The sequence below is a fragment of the Perognathus longimembris genome, chromosome 10 (assembly GCF_023159225.1).
Source record: "Perognathus longimembris pacificus isolate PPM17 chromosome 10, ASM2315922v1, whole genome shotgun sequence".
Lineage (NCBI taxonomy): Eukaryota > Metazoa > Chordata > Mammalia > Rodentia > Heteromyidae > Perognathus > Perognathus longimembris.
The window spans coordinates 12,766,193-12,777,891 of NC_063170.1; the positions used below are offsets into that span (position 1 = coordinate 12,766,193).

The 11,699-nt window shown below is 56.1% G+C and overlaps 4 protein-coding genes across 6 annotated transcripts; 2 read left to right on the forward strand and 2 right to left on the reverse strand.

Annotated features, from left to right (window-relative positions):
* Positions 1-58: 58 nt before the first annotated feature.
* Positions 59-1,654, reverse strand: C10H16orf86 (chromosome 10 C16orf86 homolog). Of its 2 annotated transcripts, none has more exons than XM_048355438.1 (4): positions 1,568-1,654; positions 1,143-1,372; positions 582-766; positions 59-480 (listed from the first exon to the last, which is right to left on the reverse strand). In XM_048355438.1, the coding sequence occupies exons 1-4, from the start codon at positions 1,649-1,651 to the stop codon at positions 59-61; spliced, it is 921 nt and encodes a 306-aa protein (XP_048211395.1). In that variant the 5' UTR covers positions 1,652-1,654. The 2 variants fall into 2 exon arrangements, with proteins under 2 accessions (XP_048211395.1, XP_048211394.1); XM_048355437.1 differs by having other exon boundaries at positions 59-507.
* A 340-nt stretch (positions 1,655-1,994) lies between these two features.
* Positions 1,995-5,858, forward strand: Enkd1 (enkurin domain containing 1). The gene is made up of 7 exons (XM_048355436.1): positions 1,995-2,193; positions 2,273-2,467; positions 3,245-3,417; positions 4,775-4,900; positions 5,012-5,175; positions 5,272-5,408; positions 5,489-5,858. Exons 1-7 carry the CDS (start codon positions 2,058-2,060, stop codon positions 5,647-5,649), a joined length of 1,092 nt encoding a protein of 363 aa, XP_048211393.1. The 5' UTR covers positions 1,995-2,057; the 3' UTR covers positions 5,650-5,858.
* Positions 5,859-6,298: 440 nt separating this feature from the next.
* Pard6a (par-6 family cell polarity regulator alpha) lies at positions 6,299-8,296 on the reverse strand. The gene is made up of 3 exons (XM_048355320.1): positions 7,958-8,296; positions 7,362-7,584; positions 6,299-7,161 (listed from the first exon to the last, which is right to left on the reverse strand). The coding sequence occupies exons 1-3, from the start codon at positions 8,018-8,020 to the stop codon at positions 6,413-6,415; spliced, it is 1,035 nt and encodes a 344-aa protein (XP_048211277.1). The 5' UTR covers positions 8,021-8,296; the 3' UTR covers positions 6,299-6,412.
* A 27-nt stretch (positions 8,297-8,323) lies between these two features.
* On the forward strand, positions 8,324-11,687 carry Acd (ACD shelterin complex subunit and telomerase recruitment factor). 2 transcript variants are annotated; one of them, XM_048355319.1, is made up of 11 exons: positions 8,324-8,863; positions 8,935-9,072; positions 9,219-9,314; positions 9,395-9,471; positions 9,667-9,711; positions 9,817-9,848; positions 9,994-10,148; positions 10,227-10,317; positions 10,653-11,005; positions 11,352-11,443; positions 11,522-11,687. In XM_048355319.1, exons 1-11 carry the CDS (start codon positions 8,468-8,470, stop codon positions 11,598-11,600), a joined length of 1,554 nt encoding a protein of 517 aa, XP_048211276.1. In that variant the 5' UTR covers positions 8,324-8,467; the 3' UTR covers positions 11,601-11,687. The 2 variants fall into 2 exon arrangements, with proteins under 2 accessions (XP_048211276.1, XP_048211275.1); XM_048355318.1 differs by having other exon boundaries at positions 8,935-9,071; positions 9,221-9,314; positions 9,817-9,857; positions 9,997-10,148.
* Positions 11,688-11,699: the final 12 nt, after the last annotated feature.

Genomic DNA, 11,699 nt, shown 5'->3' on the forward strand with positions numbered 1-11,699 from the left:
CCCTAAACTGCAGCCCTGGTTCAGGCCTGAGAGGAGGGAGGCCCCCCTGTGTAGATGGTCACTTGTACTGTGGGGAGAGTGGGGGAACAAGGGGGGCAGCACAGACGCTCAGCATCTTGTCAATGTCCACCTGGGTTAACTTATCCATCTCGGCCTTGAGGCTGCCGCTCACCCTCAAGTTGGACAAACCCCCAAGGTCCTCTCCAGTCTCTTCCCCCAGGGAGGGTTCCAGGGGGGGAACAAGAGCATGAGTGGGGGGCACTAACACATTGGGGCAAGAAGGCAAAGCAAGGCCTAAGCCCAGCTCACCTGCCATGGGCCGCAAGGCCTGAAGCTGCGCCACACCTGTCTCCTCAGGAACCAAGGCCGACTCTGACTTGGGCTCCACTTCAGTCTCCCCATCCCCCTCCCCTGCCTGGTTCAGCTCAGGGTTGCAATAGTTGATGTACTGGTACAGTGGCCGCAGGCGCTGGGCCTTTCCTGTAAGAACCCGTGGCAGAGCAAAGGCTGGAGCACCAGGCCGTACCCTGTCAGGCCCAGCAGGCAAAGGAAGAAGGGAAGATCCAGGGACTGCCACTCACGCTCTAACCCCAAGGTCTCTGGGGGTGCAGGTGCCGTGTTAGCTGCAACGGGGAGTACAGGAGTCCCCAGACTCTTGCGTTTCTTGGCTTTCTTGTGCGGTTTGGCTGATGGTGAGGGCTCACTCTGGCTGCTCTCCTGCTCCTCCCTCTGCAGTGGTAGTCCCGGTGACAGCTCAGCTTCAACCCTAGGATGGAGCATGATGGCTAGGTCCTGGAGAGGGCTGGGCTATCTAAGCCAGGGACAAGGGGCTGGAGGAGACAGCCTGAAAGCTCTGGCTCCTGTTCTTGAGCCTAGGGACTAGCCCTGCTGTCCACCACCCCAGGCTTAGGTAGCTGTCCCTTTCCTGGTCAATGAAACCTGAGGCCCAGTAGGGGCCCAATGCTCCTGTGAACTCAGTCCTCTGGAAGCTCCATCTCAGTGTTCCTACACCAGGATTAGAGACTGAGGGTAGGAGGCAGAGGATGAGAATCTTCCCTACAGGCGTTTAGTATTTAGGGAATCCTGAAGCATAAAGCCCCTCCCCCAGCCCTGCAATTCCTTCACTCTGAAAGCCCCCTCACTTGATGGGTTTCCTCTTGGGCCCGTGGCTGGGCCTGGGGACGGAGGCCAAAGGCCTGGGACTTCTCTCCTCTCCTGGTTCTGCCTTTGGACCAAGCCCCTCCTCCTCAGGCTTGAGACCTTCCTCCTGGAGCTCTGACTCATAGCTGTGCTCTGGTGAGCACTTGATTTCACCCAGGGTCTTGCAGGCATCCGGTGCTGGCGCCAGGCACTGGTCTCCCATCACTGGACACTGGAGATGATACATACATAATTAGTCACCATAGCCAGGCAAAAGATGTCAGGATCAGTCAGTCATTGAATGCCCAACACGGGCCACCAAATACGAGATAAAGTCCGCTAGCCCAGCTAGATCCCTCACAGCCTGCAAGGCCTGGCCTGAGAGGGAGTTGGATCACTCGGGGTTCAGGATTCAGAGCTGGGTCACCTCAGGGTTCTCGGCCACCTGGGCTGACCCCACGGTTGCTCCTTCCTGGGACCCAGGCTCTCTTTTGGCGCCTGTCGAGATCATGGCTGTGCCGAGTTAGTGCATCCCTGGACAGTTGCTAGGAGAGGACGGGCCCCAAAGAAAGAAGCTTTCCTGGTGGATTCTGTGTTGTCAGGGGTCGCGCCTCCAAACCATCAGCTAGAACTACAAGCCCCAGAAGTCTTTTCGACGTCCTTGACCCCTGACCTCGAGGACGGAAGCTACGTGTTGCCTAGCAACAATAACTCCCGTCGGGTTGCAGCTGCTGGCGGCTAAACTGCTTGGGTGAGACCTTCTGCCCGGCGTTGTGGGGCGCGGGGGCGGGCGAACCCTCTCAGAGAAACAGGCGAGGATAAGGGCTGTGGAGACAGCGGGCGCAGGCCGGGCTTCGGGGCTAGGAAAGGGGGCCGAGAGTGCGCGCGGGGCCGGGGAAGTGGGGCCGGGGCGAGAGATGCCCCGCGCGACCAGCGGCGGCGCACCGTTGCCGGACGACGACCGCAGCATGTGCGAAGGCCCTTCCCGCATTTCGGGGCCCATCCCCCCCGACCCGACGCTCTGCCCCGACTACTACCGGCGGCCCGCCTCGGGTGAGTTGCCGGGCCCGGTGGGGGAGCGCCCGCGGCGAGCCCGGGATTGCCTCGAACTTCTCTCCTTCCTGCCGCCAAGCCCAAGGACGCCTCGAGGGAAACGCGCTGAGGATGGAGCTGCTGACCTGGGACCGCGACCCAGACTCCAGCCCCACTCGCGGCCCCCGCATCAGGCCGGGAGCCCGAGGGATCCTGGAGCGTGGCCAGCGCGGCGTGGGGGACGTGTTGCTGCAGCTCGGGGGCATCTCGCTCAGCCCAGGGGTCTCTTCCAAGAGTAAGTCCCCGCCGGACGGGGCAGTGAGGCAGGTGGAAGTCAAAAGCCAGGATCAAAAGCGGTTATTCCACTGGCTGGCGCCAGTGGCTCACGTATGTAATCCTACTCAGGGGGCTGAGATCTAAGGGTTGCACTATTCCAAGCTAACCAGGGCAGGGAAGTCCGTGAGACTCTCAATCTCCAATTAACCAACAAAAAAAACAGAAGTGGCTGGGAATATGGCCTAGTGGCATGAAGCTCTCGGTTCGATTCCCCAGCACCACATATATGGAAAATGGCCAGAGTGGCGCTGTGGCTCAAGTGGTAGAGTGCTAGCCTTGAGCGGGAAGAAGCCAGGGACAGTGCTCAGGCCCTGAGTCCAAGGCCCAGGACTGGCCAAAAAAAAAAAAAAAAGTAAAAACAAAAAACCAGAAGTGGAGCTGAGACTGTAATTATAGACCACTCAGGGCCTGGGCACTAACCCTGAGCTGGTTGGTGCTCTACCACTTGAGCCACAACACCACTTCTGGCTTTTTGTTTATGCAATACTGAGGGCTTCATGCATGCTAGGCAAGCATTCTCCACTAAGCCATATTCCCAGCCCAGGGAGATCTTTTGATTGTTTCTGTGGTTCTGGGAATTGAACCCAAACAACTTATCACTGTCTTTCTGGGAAACCTTTCTGTAGGGGGCAGGAAGGGAGCCTGTGTATGAGTTAGTATAAGGTGGGTTGCACAGGCCGTATATGAGGCAAAGCCCAGCATCATTCCTCCCTGCCCTCCGCCCCCTCCCCCCCAGGGAAGGATCCCAAAGACTATGAGAAGGAAAACCTGAAGCGAATCAAAGAAATTCAGAAGCGCTTCCGAGAGCAGAAATATAGCCGGGAACAGAGCCTGCCCAGGCCATTGAAGGCGCTGTGGCACTCACCCAAATATGACAAGGTGGAGTCTCGAGTCAAGACCCATATGCAGGTACCCGTCCTAACAAGCCAAGAGACATTTATAACCCAATCTGATTTAGGGGGGATGGAAGGAGGAAATCACAAGAAACTAAGGTAACAAAAGGACTAAGAAACCCTTGGCTCTTCCGCAGAGGGATGTGAGGCCCTTTTCAGGTGGTGATGGCTGGGCCAATCCTGAGGAACAAGTAGGAATTAGGTAAGGGGAGAGTGGAAGAGAACATTCCAGAGAGATGGAACCTCCCAGATAGAAGTCATGAGGCCAGAGTGAGTATGGGTAGTGAGGATACTAGATATGTTTACTGAAAAGCATGAGGGAAGAAAAGCATGAGCTTAAACAAGTCACTTGTACCCACATCGGAGAGGGAACCTAAATTACTTGGGCGCTGTCCCTGAGCTTTTTCACTCATGCTAGTACTCTACGACTTTGAGTCACGGCAACACTTCAGGTCTCCTGATGAACACTGGAGATAAGAGTCGTACAGATTTTCCTGCCTGGGCTGGCTTTGAACCATGATCCTCAGATCTCAGCTTCCTGAATAGGTGTGACCCACCAGCACCTGGATCTGACATTTATTTCTGAGGACAGAAAAAAAGGAGGGTAGAGGTGAGAGTATGGTGGTGACATTCTGTCTTGGATAGTCACCATTCCTTTAGCCAGGAGCTCAGAAAGAGGATCTGGATTGAGAGAAAAGACAAGGTCACACAAAGCTGTGCCGAGGAAGAAGCATCTGCAGAGCTCCCAGGGGGTAGGAATATGTCCAGGAAGCAGATGGACACTTAGATCTGAATCTCAGGCATGAGACCAAGAAGTTATTGACAAGCAGGTTGAGAACAGTGAGACCAAAGAACAGCCCTATGGGCTTGTGGACCTGGAGGCCAGTCCTTAGTGACCTTGAGGAACCAAAGCTAGAAAGCTTGGCTAAGAAGAATAGTAGCTGGGTCAGAACTGAGGCCAGTGCTTTGTTTTCTAAAAAAAAAAAAAAAAGCGAGAGCTGAGCACCACCAAGCACTGGTGGCTCATGCCTGTAATCTTAGCTCCTCAAGAGGCTGAGATCTGAGGATCGCGGTTCAAAGCCAGCTGGGGCAGGAAAGTCCCCATGAGACTCTTATCTCCAATTAACCACTCAAAGACCAGAAGTGGCTGTGGCTCAAGTGGTAGAGCTCTATCCCTGAGCACTAAGAGGCTCAGGGACACTACTCAGGCCCCAAATTTAATCCCTACAACCTACAAAAAAAAAAAATGTGACAAAGATGTATGTTTAAATGCTGATGAGAGAAGTCCTTAAAGGCAGGAGAGAGAGAGGCATGATCTTGTGGCTTGAGATCCAAATCTCAGCCTGATTCTTGTGTTGTACCCCGTTCTCCAGGAGCCCGGACAAGCCTCTGTGACAGAGCCTGCCCACTTTCTGCGGGCACACTCCCGCTGTGGCCCTGGACTCCCGCCATCCCGTGTTCCCAGTCCCCAGCTCACTCTCCCAGGTCCCAAAACTAAGGTGAAAAGAAATTTGGGGCTAAAATGTGGTTGGGCAGGGATCCTGAGGGTTGGGGAGCACGGGCAAAACACAGTGCTGTTGTGCCCCCTCCATCCTTGCTGTGTCCTGCAGGGACCAGACCTAGGTGTGGACTTCATTAGACACAATGCCCGAGCTGCCAAGCGGGCCCCCCGGCGCCATTCCCGCTCGCTGCAGGTCCTCGCACAGGTTCTGGAGCAGAAACGGCAAGCCCAGGAGCACTATAACACTACCCAGAAGGGCCACGTGCCCCAGTAGTAGGTCCTATTGCCTGACAGCCAGGGAGAGGGTTGCTTGTGGTGGGAGCCAGTCTTTTCCCTGGTGTCATCAACCCTGGGCTTGTGCATCTGCAGCTTGTTAGAACGCAGAGATATGTGGCGCCGGGAGGCCGAGGCCCGCCAGAATAACCAGCCAGACCCTGCCATGCCTCCTGGCCACACTCGCATGCCTGAGAACCAGCGGCTGGAGACGCTGAACAACCTGCTGCAAAGTGAGCACCTGGGCAGGGGTGGCTTGAGGGGAGCCCCCTGGAGACCATTCACCCCTGTCCCAAACTCACTATTCCTGTAGGCCAGAGCCAGCTGTTGCGAGAGCTGGTACTGCTGCCTGCTGGGGCAGACTCACTAAGAGCCCAGAGTCACCGTGCTGAGCTGGACAGGAAGCTGGTGCAAATAGAAGAGGCCCTCAAGATTTTTTCTCGACCCAAAGTGTTTGTGAAGATGGATGCCTGAGCCTTTGGTGATGGCTAGTGGCAAGGAGATCCATGCTGATGGTCTCCACACATGGCCTCGTGGGGCAGGAGCACGCCCTCCCGCAGAGCACAAGTCAGAAGCAGTGTGTGCAGTATCCCCACAGCACTCTTTCCAGTCACCAGTGGCTGCAGAAGGGCTATTCCAGACCTCTTTGTCAAAATATTCAGCCTCTTTGTCAAAATAAACTTTTTGTATGTAGCAGGGTTTGGTTCTATATGAGCTTTTCTTTATTTTCCTTGGTCATGGAGCTTAAACTCAGGGCCTGGGCACTGTCCCTGAACTCTTTTGCTCAAGGCTAGCGCTCTACCACTTTGAACCACAGCTCCACTTCCGGTTTTCTGGTGGTTAATTGGAGACAAAAGTCTCAAGGACTTTCCTGCCCAGTCTGGCTTTGAACTGGGAACCTCAGATCTCGGTCTCCTGAGTAGCTAGGATTACAGGCATGAGTCACTGGTGCCTGGCTGAGCTTTTCTTTATCTCGGAATGCCAAGCCTAGTAGCCCTCCCACTGCTTGATTGTGGGAAGGTTTTCCCACTGCCCTGTCACTTGTGCTTCGTGTCCAAGGCAGAAGGCAGGCTTGTGAGATCAGAGAGGAGGCTGGGGCTAGAACACAGAAGGACCACCTCAGCATTTATAGAAAACATTTAATGTTCCCCAAGTGAGCAAGCTAAAACCCCCTACCAAGAAGTCTCTCTGCCATGTCTCAGCAGCCTAAAGTGACCAGAAACTACATGTTTGCCTGTCAGAGGCTGAAGCCACTACCATCTCGAAGGCCACTCCCCCAGACAGAGCTGGTCTGCTCTTGGCCATTCAAGGAGGGCAGAGAGCTACCAATACCAGGAAGTAGGCAGCCAGGTTGCAGGTCCCAGCATGGAGACCCCTGAGACAGCCCATTGGAACAGGAAGGGTGGCGATTCTCCATGACCAAGTCACTGCTGTCATCATCACTGTCCACCTCCGCAGGCCCAGGCCCTGCAGATGGAGGCCTCGTCAGACGCCCAGATGCCCCTCGCACCACATTATTGCGCTGGTTGGCAGGCTTGACAGTGACAATGAGGTTATGGCTGTTGGCGACCATCATGTCTGTCACTTGGTCCAAGGTCTTGCCAGCCACCTCAATGCCATTGACCTCGAGGATCTCATCACTGACTGCTAGAAGCCCTGTACTCTCAGCTAGGCCCCCACGTACCAGGCGGGAGATGAAGATACCTGGAACCCGCTCCAGGCCCTGAGGAGCCACACGCATGCTCATGCCATCTCGGATATAGAAGCCCAGGGGGCGGTCTGAACCGTGCTTGTGTAGTCGCACCCGTCGATGGGTCTCAGGCAGTAGGTCCACATCTATGACTGAGGAGACCTGGCGGAAATCTCGGGGCAAGCTGATTAGCAAGGGTGGCCGGGTGCGTAGGGATGCCACTGGCCGTAGCAGGAGCCCTTTCTTGCGCCGCTGCAGGGAGTTGGATGCAAAAGCCAGACCGCTGGAGTCAGCTTCTGGTGGAGAGGAGGAGAAGGCTGAGATCAGAGACTTGCCCCATGTGAGCCCTTTACAGGGTCAGTCTTGCTATTTCCTATCACTTGGAGGTCAGGCCAAGGGCAGGGACTGCAAAAGGCACATCTTGGGGTGTGGATAACCCTGTAGATCTGCCCTGTCACCCTACCCCACGCAAGCTCCACAGTGTCCCCATTCTCACCCCGCTTCTGCACTAGTAAACGTAGAGGTGGGGGCCCACTGGCCAGGGCCCGGTGCAGGCTGTCGTCGTTGGTGAGGGGCAGCAAGTCGCCATGAGCATCCGTATAACCAAGCAGCACGTCCAGGCCTGGGATCTGGTGTACAGCACGCAGCAACCTAGAGAATTCTTGAAAGCCACTCACCGAAGCGCGGGGCAGCGCGAAGCGTCGGAACTCGGCGTCAAACTGGAAATCCAGGTTTGGGGATGAGAGGGGATGTTTGGGCGCGAGAGGAGGCAGGATAGAGCCTGGGCCCCTTTCTCACCATTGGTTCGAGGGTGGCAGAGGTGGGAAAGAAACGGCTGCTGCAAAAACTGCAGCAGCCTTAAGCCCAGACCTCAGCTCAGTACAAGGGACGCTGTCCAAGGTCTTTTCTCACCCTCCCATACGTGGCCGCGTGGAGACCCGCAGTGGAGGGAGGAGGATGGAAGGAATGCTGGCAGAAAGACAGAACGGGACGTAGAGAATGGAGGACAGAAAGAGGTGATGGACAAGGAGCAGGGAAGGGAGCAGGCAGGAATTGGGAGCGCCTGGGGCCCGGGGCGGGAGGAGCCCTTACTTTGCTCTTCACCTCGATGATGCTGTCGGGACTGCGCGCCGGAGTCCTCTGTGGCCGGGCCATGGCGGGGCCGGGCGGGCGGGGGCCGGTGCCCCCAGCAGCCCGCCGAGGCGCAGGTGCACAGCCTCGCCGGCCCGCTCGCGCCGCCCCGCCCCTGGCGGTAGCACTCGCCCCGCCCTCCCACCTCGACCATGACGTCAAGGGGGCCGCGACGCGGGGGAACGCGGAGTCCACGTTTCCTAGGAAACGGAGGTGGAGAGGAGTCTTCCTCTGCTTTTACGTCATGACGCTACAGCTCGTGGGACCCGGAATCTGAGGGAGGAAGGGGAGGGCTCGGCCAAGCCGAGGGTGGAACCGGGGAACTGTCAGTTATGCGCGGTGAGCAGTTATTTCCACGGGCTTTACAAGGCCGCGTATTTTGTAGATGGGGAAAGTCGGTGTTGTTCTGAATCCCTCGGAGTCACACGACACCGGCGTGGTGTCGCGCCAGCTCTCAGCCGCAGACTTCGGATGCAGATCCCTTTCTTTCTGGGTCAGCCCTTGGACTTTCCTTCCAGATGCTGGAGGAGTCTTGAGAAACATCCCAAAGGCCAGGCTGCTGCTCGGAGACTCGGCTCCAGCCCACCCAGCGGAAGCCAACACACAAATTCCTGGGCATTAGGCCTCTCTGCGCACGCGCGAGCGCGTGAACGGGCGTGGCTTCGCCCTCAAGACCCGCCCAGCCGTCACGCACTTCCTCTTCCGACTGGAGGCGGCGCCGCGGGGCCGGCGGGAAGCCCCCGCAGGTACGTTCCACAAGCGGCGGGAATGGCAAATTTTGCCTGGCCGGTGCTGCGGCCCTGGATTCGAGAGTTGATCCTGGGCTCACAAACAGCCTCAAGCCCCCGACTTGGGCATCTGCTGAAGGTGAGTCTCCACTCGGGGCCCTGAGACGGGAATGGGCCGGTGTAGTACATTGACGCAGTGACCGCCATCAGGTACTTAGGGACTCAAAGGTGCCGGGCCCGTCCTCAGCCCCGGACTCCCCTGACACCGGAGCAATACTGCTTGTGTCCGACGGGACCTACAGCGTCCAATGTCTCATGACGAGCGAGGCCCTGAACTCCAGAGAATGGTAAGAAGAGAGGCGCTGCCGGGCTTAACAGAAAATTGAGCCCCGAAGTGGGAGGGCCCCGGGCATTTAGGGGCGAGGCTTGTTCCTCTCGCCTGTTGGGCCTTGTGTTCAGGCGGGCTGAGATATGAGGGTTGTGTTCTCTGCCGTAGGCAGGAGAGGGAGTTCGGATTCTACGGGAAAGAGGGCCGGTTGTTGGTGTTGAAGGTTTATGAGGTTCACATCCATGTCTCTGAGGGCAATGAGGTGAGTGGTGAAACTGGTTAGGGCATTTCTGTGCCCAGACCTTTCGTGACAAACTCTCCCTCCCTCCCCAATTCATCCAGCCTTCAGAGTTCTACCTCCAGGTGGACTGCTTCACCATGCTGCCCGTAGAAGAACCCCTCGAAGAAGTGACAAATTGGTAAGTGATACTCCCAAAGGCGGGGCTGTGTAGTTCAGTAGCAGAGTGCAGGCTTGGCATGTAGGAAGTTATGAGTTCCATCTTCAGCACCCCCTCTCTCCCCAAATGCCTCCATCCCCAACCCAGTCCTGGCTGGCTGTAGCATAGACCTTAGCTCCTTAATAACACAGACTGCCTACCTCCTCTTCTCCACAGCAACCAGGACTCAGTTGTACAGAAGAGGCTCTGTGACTGCCTTGAGTGAGTGTGGGGGTTGGGCTCTGAGTGTAGTTCAATCAGGGAGTGCCAAATCAGGGTAGACAGGCCCAGAATTGTGCCTGAGACTTGTCTACTCTGTTTCTATAGGGATCACCTTTCAGAGTCCACCTCTTCCGACGCCGATGCAGGTACTGGTCAGGGTTGCCCAGTGATCCTACGTTTTGTAGACTCACCTCTCCTACCATCCTGTGCATCCTAGTGAACACTTCCCACACTACCCTTTCCTCTCTTTGAGCTTCGTCCACTGCCTGGTCCCCTTGTTCCCAGGCCTAACACTGTCCCAGCTTCTAGATGAAGTCCAAATGGAGCAGGAGCATTGGGGGGCGCTAGTACGCCTGGCTGAGAGCTGCCTGATGTTGAAAGGTCCTTGTACAGCGCCTCCCCGCACCTACTGGGCTGCCTCCCACTGCGATGCAAAGGTCAGTCTGGAGTTTTCTTTGGGAGGTATCAGGGTGAGGAGTTAGGGGAGGGCCATGTTGAGAGTTCGTGTCCCACAGGTAGAAGCCAAGTACACTGTTCCCGATTCATTGCTGCACATCTCTGAGCATGACCAACAAATTCTGAGTTCAAGCAGGAGGGCACAACAAGGTAAGGAAAAATGGAGAGGTCAAAAGGGGTCTTTGGAGCCGAGGGCCCACAGTGTTATGCCTCTCTAGATTCACTAGCCCCTGAACTGCTAGCTCTGGAGGAATTGTTTATGATCCTAATTTCCTGTCCTTCTTCACTCAGTAGATGAGGAATCGGTGCCTAGGCTGTGAGTATTGTCAGTCAGGTTCCTGGGCTACAGGCTACACAACATGCTTTGGAATGGTGTGTAGTAAGTGGAAGTGAACATAGACCCTACCAGCCCACCTGTGCTCACAGGCTACTCAGCTGGTCTCAGCTGAGTGGACTGTGCCCACAGTGAGTTCTCTCTTCTCCAGGAGCCCCTGCCTCACCCAGCCTCGTGCCACTGGAGGAAAGTGGTACCAGCATCAGTCTTTTGCCTGCCCTGCACTTGGCTACTCCAGACCTGGAGCAGGAGGACAGTTCCACATCCCCACCAGCCATCTGCTCATCCCCTAAACTCTTAAGCCACAGCCCCCTATGCCCTAGCTGTATATCCAAATCTTGTACCCTCACTCTCTTACCCCTTGGCCAATCCCCCAGTCGACATCAGGACACTGTTACCAGAGCCCAGAAGCTGGATTTCAAGGAAGTAGGGCTGACCCTCCAAAATGGGCAGCCTCTTCCAACAACCACAGCCAAAGGTGCTCAGGAGCCCTGCTCTGTCTGGGTGAGCTCTGCAACTGGAAGGGGGAATGGGTAGCACTTTGGAGGATAGGGATTGGGAGAAGACAAGGGTAGCCTTAGTGGGTTTAGGGGTCCTTTTTTTGTTGTTGTTGCACTTCCCTGAGCTCTTCAGCTCAAAGCTAGTGCTCTACCATTTTGAGTCACAGTGCCACTTCTGTTTTTCTGGTGGTTAATTGGAGGTGAGAGTCATGGACTTTCCTGCCCGGGCTGGCTTTGAACTGTGATCCTCAGATTTCAGCCTCCTGAGTAGCTAGGATTACAGTAAGCCACTGGTGCCTGGTGGGATTAGGGGTCCTTACTGGCTCCTCCAAACACCACACCCCTTTTAGGAACCCCCAAAGAGACATCGTGATGGTTCTGCTTTCCAATATGAGTATGAGCCACCCTGTGCCTCCGTGTGTGCCCAAGTCCAAGCTGCCAGGTGAGTTTCTAGGGCTGCCCCTATTCTGTTATCATCAGCCTCAGGCAACCTTCACCTATAGCCATGGTTTCTCCCCAGGCTCCCTCCTCAGCTTGTGGCCTGGGCCTTGCAGTGTTTGATGGAGCCACAGCCAGAGTCCAAAGTAACTCAGGTGTGAGAGCTCATATGGACACATCAGGTGAAGTGTCCACATAGGTGCACGCCCAGGTGTGGACAAACAGTGCTCCCTCCCCTCTATTTCCTTCAAGTTTTTTAA

Bases quoted from the DNA above. Each gene is read 5' to 3' on its own strand.
- C10H16orf86 (XM_048355437.1), bottom strand. From the start codon at position 1,651: ATGATCTCGACAGGCGCCAAAAGAGAGCCTGGGTCCCAGGAAGGAGCA. The intron at 1,373-1,567 runs GTGACCCAGCTC...TATCATCTCCAG, and splicing joins AGGTGGCCGAGAACCCTGAG to TGTCCAGTGATGGGAGACCA. The intron at 767-1,142 runs GTGAGGGGGCTT...GCTCCATCCTAG, and splicing joins CCCAAGAGGAAACCCATCAA to GGTTGAAGCTGAGCTGTCAC.
- Enkd1 (XM_048355436.1), top strand. From the start codon at position 2,058: ATGCCCCGCGCGACCAGCGGCGGCGCACCGTTGCCGGACGACGACCGC. The intron at 5,176-5,271 runs GTAGGTCCTATT...GTGCATCTGCAG, and splicing joins AAGGGCCACGTGCCCCAGTA to CTTGTTAGAACGCAGAGATA. The intron at 5,409-5,488 runs GTGAGCACCTGG...CTATTCCTGTAG, and splicing joins GCTGAACAACCTGCTGCAAA to GCCAGAGCCAGCTGTTGCGA.
- Pard6a (XM_048355320.1), bottom strand. From the start codon at position 8,020: ATGGCCCGGCCACAGAGGACTCCGGCGCGCAGTCCCGACAGCATCATC. The intron at 7,585-7,957 runs GTAAGGGCTCCT...CTGGATTTCCAG, and splicing joins TCATCGAGGTGAAGAGCAAA to TTTGACGCCGAGTTCCGACG. The intron at 7,162-7,361 runs GTGAGAATGGGG...CCTCTCCACCAG, and splicing joins TTTACTAGTGCAGAAGCGGG to AAGCTGACTCCAGCGGTCTG.
- Acd (XM_048355318.1), top strand. From the start codon at position 8,468: ATGCAGATCCCTTTCTTTCTGGGTCAGCCCTTGGACTTTCCTTCCAGA. The intron at 9,858-9,996 runs GTACTGGTCAGG...CCTTGTTCCCAG, and splicing joins CTCTTCCGACGCCGATGCAG to GCCTAACACTGTCCCAGCTT. The intron at 11,006-11,351 runs GTGAGCTCTGCA...CACCCCTTTTAG, and splicing joins AGGAGCCCTGCTCTGTCTGG to GAACCCCCAAAGAGACATCG.